The sequence below is a fragment of the Gossypium raimondii genome, chromosome 6 (assembly GCF_025698545.1).
Source record: "Gossypium raimondii isolate GPD5lz chromosome 6, ASM2569854v1, whole genome shotgun sequence".
NCBI lineage: Eukaryota > Viridiplantae > Streptophyta > Magnoliopsida > Malvales > Malvaceae > Gossypium > Gossypium raimondii.
The window spans coordinates 27272974-27283605 of NC_068570.1; the positions used below are offsets into that span (position 1 = coordinate 27272974).

The 10632-nt window shown below is 31.3% G+C and overlaps 1 protein-coding gene across 1 annotated transcript; it reads right to left on the minus strand.

Annotated features, from left to right (window-relative positions):
• Nucleotides 1-637: 637 nt before the first annotated feature.
• LOC105774520 (non-specific lipid transfer protein GPI-anchored 6) lies at nucleotides 638-1848 on the minus strand. Its single transcript, XM_012597030.2, has 3 exons — nucleotides 1446-1848; nucleotides 1246-1341; nucleotides 638-1004 (listed from the first exon to the last, which is right to left on the minus strand). Exons 1-3 carry the CDS (start codon nucleotides 1780-1782, stop codon nucleotides 868-870), a joined length of 570 nt encoding a protein of 189 aa, XP_012452484.1. The 5' UTR covers nucleotides 1783-1848; the 3' UTR covers nucleotides 638-867.
• Between the last annotated feature and the right edge of the window lie 8784 nt (nucleotides 1849-10632).

The window sequence follows — 10632 nt, forward strand, 5'->3', positions numbered from 1 at the left end:
TCACTCTACTATTAAACTTCGTTACCTCCTTAATGGCAGTCCTACATGGTAGTCCAAATGGGCTTTAAATGCCAACTTGGATGTTCAGTTGCTGGGATGAAAATAGATTTTTAATTAATTTAATTTAATTTGGACTGCCACGTAAGACATCTAAGTTGGCATTTAAAACCCATTTCTATTGCCATATAGGACCGCCGTTAGGGAGGCTAACAGTAGAGTGACCACTTTGTAACAAAACGATAACGTAAGTAACTAAAACGTAACATTTCAAACATAAGTGACTAAAATGTAACCTGAGTCAAACAAAAGTGACTATTTATATAGTTTACCATTTTATAAAACACATTACAAAATAGAAAACTAGTAATATATAATTTAATAGGAAAATATTTTACTTATTACGATAAGTTTATAATTTTTTACGTGTAAAAGATTAAAAGTATTTTAAAATTAAATATTTTAGAAGTTAAATTGTTATATATAGTCCTTGATATGATAGATGATGATATATATATATATATAACCTAACTGTGAGCTTTTAATTGCAACAGATCAGAATTGCGTTTGGTAGCCATTGGCTTTGCTTGATTGGAAGTAACTTCGGCTGGGCGATGGACCTACCTCACTGTCATATTAATTGGAATTTAAAGAGCTGAATTTGATTGAGATCTGTTCCATAAGAGTTCATCCATGTGGGACCCTTGAATTCCATTACAGTTGGGAAAGAAATTATTGCCGAACAACACAAACAAAGAAAGGAAATAAAGATCAACCAAACAACATAACTCCACCGTGTTCAACTGTTTAAAAATATATAATTACACTAATAATGGGAATAACTTTAGCTGCCAGCAGGTTCCACTACTCTCACACACCAATGTTTCTGTATATGCTATAGAAAATCAACAGTGAAATTCCGGTAGCCATCTCAACTCCCACCCATCTCTTCCCTTGTCCTCCATCACTCTTCTCTGCAGCACTTGATGGTCTGCTAGTGGAGTTCCCTACGTTTATGACAAGTTTTATATGAGGAAAAATAAAGAGAAATGATGGAGAAAATAATTGACATCACATATATATATATTTGTCTAAGACCCTTGGAAATAGAGGTCGGACACAAACGGAAACAAAGCTCCCCTAAGATTATTTTCTTTGCTGAGTACAATATTTGAAATACTAGATGCTATCAGAAAATTTTAGTAAAGGGATCATGAATATATATATATATATATATATATATGTTACCGGTGGCAGCTGGAGTACTGCCATGCCCCTCTGTCAGCTTTTGATATCCTTCAAATAACTTTGCTTCCTGGGAGTTGGGTGCCAAGTGCAGCAGGGCTTGATTCACAACCAACAATAGAAGGAGATTCAGAATAACAGTTAAAAAATAAAAGGAACATCAAAGGTCTGAATATATATATATATATATATGTTTTACTTACAGATACATTCTGCCATGCTAGCACTGGCTCGACAAGTACTAGGAAGAGTTCCCGCAAGAGTACCGTTGATCTTGAGGCCGAGGCTCGGGTCGTCTTTATCTTTAATCAACACACACAGGCATTTCTTGCTCTTATCCAGCACCTGTTTGAGCCCACTGCAACAATCTATGGTGGGTGTTTTTGCCTCTCCGCCTACGTATGGGAGACATGGAGCAAGCCCGACTAGCTGATTAGAACATTCTGCTTTGTCTTGATTGACATCAGAAAGGGCAAAACCAGGCATCATAAGAAGAAAGATCAATGAGAGTGTCGATGTTTGATGTTTGAACTCCATCATAAGATATTTCCACTGGGAAGAACGAAAAGTAAAGGAGAAAAAGGAACTGCTACGGAGCTTTTTATATATTTATTAACTTTTGGTAAACTACATAAATAGTCCAACAATTTTGGTTAACTATAAAAAGTTAAATTTTTATTACTATCTTGTCTACCTTAATTAAAACTGGTGTGCACATTAACTCTAGGGCTAATATCTAATTGACCCTAAACTAGACCTAAAATATTCAATTTGGTCCTTTTACAACTTTTTTAATGATAAATCTAAAAATATCAAAAAAATTTACAAATTTATTTTTAGGTTAAAGGGTCTAAAACCCTCAGTGAAAACCATAAATCAATCAAATCCTTATATAAAAGTGAACACAATTAAACCCTCACTGCCTTTAAAATATCAATTGATTTCTTTCATTAATGAAAATCGTCATTAATTAATCGATTTTATCAATAGTAAATTACACTAAAATTTTTAATCCTATAGCCTTCGTTTCAAAAAATTTAAAGATTTCAACACTCAGCCTTCATAACAGAAATTTCTTTGAGCTCTCTTAGTGGGTTTCAAATATTTCTTTGATTTTGTAAGTTATTTGGGATTTAGTAAGGTGTTTCGATTCATCATTTTATTTTTGTATCATCATTTTGTTTTACAAACCATTTATAATTGATTCATCCTTCAATCTTTAACGGGTATGGAAGTTATGTAAAGTCCCAATAATTTTATTTAACACTTGGCACTATTTTAGGATTAGGTATAGTGAATTTTCAAGAAAATTTGAAAAGAACAGATAGAGAATCTTCATGAAAGTGAAATTGATATTGGCAATGTAAATCAATGAAAGAAATTTAGAAGTGAAAATGTAACAAAAAGAATTAAATTATAAATTTTAGAAAGTTGGAGGATTAAAATGAAATTTTGAAAAAATGAGAAATATGAGTTAGTATTGATTATTTGGCATGAGAATACTTGAAATGTATATTGATGTGATGAAATCACTTTTGAGCTAAATTAGAAAAAATTTAAAGTATAAGAATTAAATTGTAAATTTTTCATTTTTACTGAAAGAAGAGTAAAATTATAATTTTCACAATAAAAGGATCATAATTAAGAGTTAAATGTGAATAATGAGATTTGAATTCAATAATGGAAAAAAAAACAAAAAAAAAGAAAAAATGATAATTTTACCATATAAAGGCATTTTAGTTATTTCTAAAATATTTTATGATGAAAATATTTTTTTGATAATATAATTGATATATAGAATAAATTTGGCCCATCAAATGTAATTAAATTGACCTGATGGAATGTGGACCACCAATTAGGACTTTTGACTTGGACTTGAATCTTCCTTTTTGGTATTTTAAATTGGGAAAAGAAAGAGAGGAAACCCCCGTCAACCCTTCTTGCTTACTCCGGCCGTCCTTTCATCTTCATATGGGAGAAATTGATCTTATTCTTTTTTCACCATTTTCGCTTAGATAGATTTTGGTATGATAGTCACTTTTTTTAGAATTTAATTAGTTAGAAAGTGATTTTAACGTATGTTAAATTTTATTTACCTTTCTTATAATCTAAATTTCTTTTGGGAGTTACTTTCCCATTTCCCATGAACATGTCAATATAATTCTTATGATAAAAGATGAGAAAGTTACTTTCCTCTATAGATTGGAAAGTTAAAAAATATATTAAGATAAAATTAACCCTATTTTATTTTGGTTTAGGGTATTAGTCTATTAATTTATTGTCTCCTTCCACTTCCTACTACTTTATTTTCTCTCTATTTCAACGGATTCTTCGTAAGTTTATCTTTTTCCCGATTTTATTTTTTTCTCACTACAAATTTGATTTAGCACTTGTATTTATATGAAATGCTTATTATTTTTGTAGAATATGAGTAAAACTGTTTCATTTAAGCTATGTAGGAATTGTGGGTTAGTCCTGTAGAGAAATAAGCCCATATTATAGTAAACATGTAATTGTTTTCTATTTATTTGAATGGTGAATAAATAAATAAAGTTAATTTCACATTTCACTATTATGTCTTTTATATTTTCTATCTTTTATATTTTGCATGCATAGCGAAATTGTGACAAACAAATATTAGCTCATTGATTGTCTAAAGTTCAAACTGAAGATAAGTGGCATTGTAAAGAGCGCTTACATTGCAAGAAAGAGAACTTACTTCTGTAGATAATCTAAATGAATCCATAATCCCATAAAAATATCAAAGTGAGCATTTGATTCAAATACTGAGAAGCATTATTATGTCGTCTACAATTTCAATTGGGGAGATGACTAGTCTTTGCTATCAGAGCAATTGATTCAAGAGTAGAGATATAAATGTATTCATTGGTAGAATGATACATTGGACTAGACCTAAGATAATTAATTCTGAATTAGTTTGTGAATTAATTCACTTGTGACGTTCATGGTGTGATTTACCTAAATCCTGAGTTAGTTACTGACCATGCGTATGCAACTCATGTGCTTTAATATAAGTGGAGGCTTATGCTCTAAAAATGATTGAGTCCATACCCAATATGTTGGGTACATGACTTGTGTATGGCATGGCTTTACTAGAAATAGTGGAATTCATAACTCAATTAAAGAGTTAATGATATCCTCTCATTGGCATTGTATAGATTGATAAATATGGAATGTGTATGGCATGGCTTTACTAGATAGTTTAATATTATTTTAATAGTTTAATATTAAATTTAATTTAATACTTATCTTAATAGTATTTTATTAATTTAATATTAAAGTGATTATCTTAATATTAAATTTAATTTAATGTTTATCTTGTAGATAAACATTCTATTATTTAATAAGATTTAATATTATATTTAATCTAATATTTATCTTAATAAATATTATATTAATATAATATTAAAGTAATTAAGTTTAATAATAGTTGAACTCTCTAAACTCTCCCTATATAAAGAGAGCATTATGTCATTATTTACACACACTTGAATTCAAGAGAAAGCTATAGAGAGAAAATTCTCTGAAGAGATTATTGAAGAAAATTTCTAGAAATATTACAACTTGACCCAAAAATTTAGAGAAATTGTAAAATTACCCTACTGGTAATTTTTGTGAAAATTTTTCTAATTCGAAACGAGCTCACACTCGGTAGATGTGAGCTCGAGGATAGTGGAGAAGACTACATGATCGAAGCGCTCATCCTAGACGAATCGAAAAGGTACGTTTTTTATTAAGTGTTTATTACTTTAGATATCACAACCAAGATCTTGTTTTGGAAAAATTTTAAAACTCTGGTTTTTTCCTAAATTTATTTTCCGCTGCGGTTTCTAAACCCGTTTTTCCAACAAGATCGCCTATAGTTATACATTCTTATGATTTAATTTTTTTTAGTTTTGCTCAGAGCAATACCTGAAATCAACTCTTTTTTATATTACTATGGATTAGTTTTTAGCTAAAACAAAACGTGATTTCAAGTATTTTTTTTAATTTATTCGCAAAAAGTTTTTATATCCATGATTTTATATATACATTATTATATTTAGAAAATATATGCAAGACAAATTTGAAACAATTTTTCTTTCAATTAAAATTATAATTAAAAAATAATTTAAAAATTATCAATTAAATTTTATTATTAAGTACTAGGTTGCTAGAATAGTGAGTGAAGTCACGATATCAAGTCATAAAAAGTCTCAATGTCACTTACTATCTGGCCATGGTGCAATGTGAAAAAGACAATTTCGCGACATTAGGGAAGGAAGTCGCAACGTCGAGATACTGAGGTCGCAAGGTAACTTGTTGTATGACCCCAAAACTTACCAAAAGTTTTTGCAAATGGTTACTTAATTGTGCCACTACACCAAAACAGACTTTTAGCGGCATATTTTGTGGCGTTTGGACGTAAAACGCCACTAAAAATCGAGCATTAGCGGCGCAAAAAATAAAACGCCGCAAAATATATAGCAGTAGCGGCGCTTCAAGCAAAACGCCATAAAAGAACATAATTAGCGGCGTTTTTCGTTATGCGCCGCAAAATCTCAAGACCAAAACGCATCGTTTTTGTATTGATGTATACAATAATTAGTTGCGATTATGATAAAACGCCGCTAAAGCAAGTAATAGCGGCGCATTGTGGGAAGCGCCGCAGAAATCTGAACGAAAACGCATCGTTTTGGTATCGATGTATATTAGAATTAGTGGCGCTAAAAAAAACGCCAGTAAAACAAGTATTAGCGGTGTTTACTAAAAGCGCCGCAAAATATGACAACCAAAACGCAGAGTTTGGTCTAGATGTATATTAGGATTAGTGGCGCTTACAGAAAAACGCCGCTAAAGAGTACTATTAGCGGCGCGCACGCAGAAGCGCCGCTATATACCTTAATCAAAACTCAGCGTTTTGGTCTTGATGTATAATATAATTACTGGCGCTTATAATACAACGCCGCTAAATATCAGTATTAGCGGCACTTCTAGTTAAGCGCCGCAAGATATGCACACCAAAACGCAGAGCTTGGTATTGAGGTATATTAGATGTAGTGGTGCTTTCTGGAAACGCCGCAAAGGTATACTATTAGCGGCGCTTTCTTAGAAGCGCCGCAATATATATTAACGGAAACGCTGCGTTTAAATCTTGATGTATACTGGAGTTAGTGGCGTTCACGAGAAATCGCCGCTAAATCATATTATTAGCGGCGCTTGCTAAGAAGCGCCGCAAGATATATTAACCTAAACGCTGCGTTTAGATCTTGACGTATACTGGAATTAGTGGCGTTTACGAGAAATCGCCGCTAAATCATATTATTAGCGGCGCTTTCTTAGAAGCGCCGCAAGATATATTAACCGAAATGCTGCGTTTAAATCTTGATGTATACTGGAATTAGTGGCGTTCACGAGAAATCGCCGCTAAATCATATTATTAGCGGCGCTTATTTGTTAGCGCCGCAAAAGATCTTTCCCAAAACGCACAGTTTTGGTCTTAACCATGCATTAATATAATGTAGGTTATTATATATATATATATATTTAATTTATCGTATTTGGGTTACGTTTAGGGTATTAGGGATCATTATACAATGTTTATTATGTTGGATTATAGTTTAGGGTTTAGGATTTACTATGTAGGTATATATTGTTTTTGGTTTAGGGTTTGAGAGTTTAAGGATTAAGGTTTAGTGATTATTATAAGTTAAAAAGTATATCGTATATAGTTTAGGGTTTTAGGGTTAATCATTACATAACGTTTAATATTTTGTGAATATTAGAGTATTGAGTTTAGGGTTTATGATGTGGGTTATGGTGTTTTGAGTTTAGAGTTTAGGAGTTTGGGGTATAAGGTTTAGGGTTTGGGGTTTAGACTACTTAAAATTTAGTCATGTTATTAAGAGGTTAATTAATTACTGCTTTAGGGGTTTATGGTTGTGGTTAACGGTTTGCAGTTTATAATTTAACGTTTACAATGCTTGGTTTTTGGGTTTGGGCGATTTAGGGTTTTATGACTTTTTTAGTACCAATTTGAGAAAAATGAGACAAAAACAACCCTCGATGAGAAATTGCAAAATGTCCCGCCGGGTATGTTGAGGTACCAATGGGAAGATGCGGTTAGATTTTGGCATTCTCAGAAAGGCGAGGTACGACGTACTTCCAAACTATTGTAATTTTTTTGGTTTATTATGATACTATTTACGTACTAAAATTTTTATAACGTAGGATCGTGAACGAGTTGGAAAAAGCAATGGCAAAGAACAAAAATTCACTCACACAAATAAGTTTAGAAGTTTTGCATGTGTAGGTGAGGCGGAGGTATTTTAATTTTTAATTCTCATATATGTATAACTTTGTATTAAATAATATTTTTACTATTATATTGTAGGAACGAGTCGTCCGGTCAAAAGTTGGACGCCTTCAACTTTTTGAAATTACATAAGAAGAAAGATGGATCTGCTATGACTCAAGTCGGTGAAATTATGGTACGCTTACTTAATACGATTTCACTTTTTTAGTTATTTATAGTGTTTATTTTCTAATGGTTTAATTCATTGCTTGTAATGCGACTCATGTTATATTGCATTTGTTTTTTTACTATATATTGCGCTCCTAACTATGTGATTTATTTATTAGGAAAAACTAAAGGAAAAAAATGAGTACGGAAGCGATTGCTTTTAGTGATAGTTCGTTCATCTTGAAGACATTGATAACCGGATTATTATCAAGTTTTGGGTCCTAAAAAGTATGGTCGGGTTCGATTTCAAGGATCTTTATCATTAACCCAATATTTTGGATCCATTCGCACCAATACATGGCTTCGGGAGTCAATCTCAAGTGAAGTTTAGAGGTTAAAAGACCGATGGCTCGGATGCAAGCGACCACATTTGAGGTTCAAAGGAAATATGAAGAACTTCAAACAACTTAAAGCAGATCTGGCGGTGAGAGAAGCGAGGCCGCATGAGAGAAGCAAATATAGAAGCAGAGGTTCAAAAGAAATATGAAGAACTACATTCGACTTCAAAAGATGCGGCATCGAGAGAAGCGAGCAAAGCAAAAAGTACGACGATCTTCAACAAGCAGACAGATTATGATGAAGATGTTTCAAGATCAATGCAACTTCCGTCATCATAGTGTATGTTGCATAAATACTTTTAACGCTTTTGTAAAGAAAAGTATTAATTCAATTTTATTTATATCAATTAATATTATTTTAGTCATTTATTTTGAAATATTATATAAATTTATTGTTTTTGTTAGTTTAGATCTGGTTGCTTTTGATTTTTGTTGCGGAGGCGAAAAAATAAAAATTTTATTTTAAAAATCCCAAAATTAGTGGCGTTTTTAAAAAGCGCCGCTAAAAGTCATATCAAACAGTGGCGTTTGTGAAATAAGCGCCGCTAAAGAACACTACTTTTAGCGGCGTTTTTGAACAAGCGCCGCTATAGAACATCACTTTTAGAGGCATTTTCTTCCAAAGCGCCGCTAAAGAACATGATCTTTAGCGGCGTTTATTTCCTTAGCGCCGCTAAAGAACATGATCTTTAGCGGCGTTTATTTCTAAGCGCCGCTAAAGAACATGGTCTTTAGTGGCGTTTATTTCTAAGCGCCGCTAAAGAACATGGTCTTTAGTGGCGTTTATTTTTTTAGCGCCGCTAAAGAACATGATCTTTAGCGGCGTTTTTTCTAAGCGCCGCTAAAGAACATGATCTTTAGGGGCTTTTTTTCTGTAAGCGCCGCAAAAGTTTGCGACGTTGTCGTTAGCGGCATTTTTTGCGGCGCTTCTTCAAGCGCCGGAAATGGATTTAGTGGCATTTACAAGCGCCGCTAAAGGCCAAAAAAAACGCCGCTAAAAACCTGTTCTGCTGTAGTGTGCCTAAACAAATTCAACATGATACCTAATTGCATTTAATATACCAAGACATATTCAAATCTACTCAAGATCAAGACATCTTATACATTATACTAAAACATGATTGAGTAATTTCATAGTAAAAAACATACATTTATGCACCAATTAAGTTTCAAAGTTTACCCTATAAACATTATAGGTTCTAAGATGACTAAAACATTCCAAAAGAACAAAATCATCAAATAAGCCTCATAATGCTTCCTAAACTTAGGTACATACCATTTACAATCTAAATTCAAAATGAACATTACAATCGATTGGTTGAGCTTAGTTGCGGGTCTTTGGATGCTTTTAGAATGTCATGAACTAATTAATGGTATACTCGTCATGTAACAACCCGTTTTTCAGTGGTGTCGGAAACAATGATTTCGGAATCACAAATTTGACAAGTGAGTTCGTAAATATTATTACTTAATATTTACGAGTCAAATATAGTATTATATTGAATTTTAATTTAATAATTTAACCTATTTGAATGAATAGTTAAGTTCAAGTGGTTTGTCCCTAAAGTCAAGTGGTTTTAGAAAATGAGGTATCAAGATCTTATTTTTGTAAATCGAGCCCATAGATATTTTTATTAAATATTTAAGAAGTACTTATATAGGTGTACTGAAATTTAGTCCGAAAATTTTAATAATTTGTTAGTAATTAAAGAAAAGGACTAAATCGTAAAAATCGTAAAATTTAATCACTATTAATTAATATTGGTTAATTGAGCTAAAAAGTATTTTTGCAAGGCTTGGAATGAAAATTAAGCCATTATAACTTATAATGGACAGTGGTTGAGTAGTTTTAATTGTTTAAGTTAAAAGTTTTTAATTAAAATAATATTAAAAATAATTAAACATAAAATAACAAAAGAAAACCTTACCATCTTTTTCATTTTCTTCTTCCCCACCGAATAAGCCACCATGGAAGAAGAATTTGAAAGCTTCAAACACCCTTAGCATTCGGCCTTTTGCATGGTATGGAATTTAAACCTGTTTTTAGTTATTTTAATATTTTTGAGATCATTGTAAATTAATCTAGCTAATTTAGGGATTAATTTATGAATCTGTTAAATGTTTTGAATTATGTCATTAGTTATTTTTATGATATTTTTGAATTTTGATGATAGATTTATAAGCTTAATAGTTAAATAGGACAATTTTGTAAAGTGATTTTGGTTAATTTTTAAGTTAAATGACTAAAATTTTAAAATAGTAAAGATACATGAAAATTTTAAGCTTGATTCAACTAGTTTGTACCGGTTCACAGGTCAACTAATTTTTTACCTCTCACAGGATCAATCCGACTAGCGATCTAGTTCGGTTTAGATAACATTTTATTTTGAATTTTTTGTTTATATTTTTATTTTAGTTTTATTTTTGAATTTTAAAGTTTTTTTCATATTTTTATTTTTTAACAAATTATATATTTTTTATTTTTTATGTTTTATTTAAAATAATAAAAAATTAATTTTTGAATTTTTC

Bases quoted from the DNA above. Each gene is read 5' to 3' on its own strand.
- LOC105774520 (XM_012597030.2), bottom strand. From the start codon at position 1,782: ATGATGGAGTTCAAACATCAAACATCGACACTCTCATTGATCTTTCTT. The intron at 1,342-1,445 runs GTAAGTAAAACA...TTGTGAATCAAG, and splicing joins TAGCATGGCAGAATGTATCT to CCCTGCTGCACTTGGCACCC. The intron at 1,005-1,245 runs GTAACATATATA...TCATAAACGTAG, and splicing joins CAGTACTCCAGCTGCCACCG to GGAACTCCACTAGCAGACCA.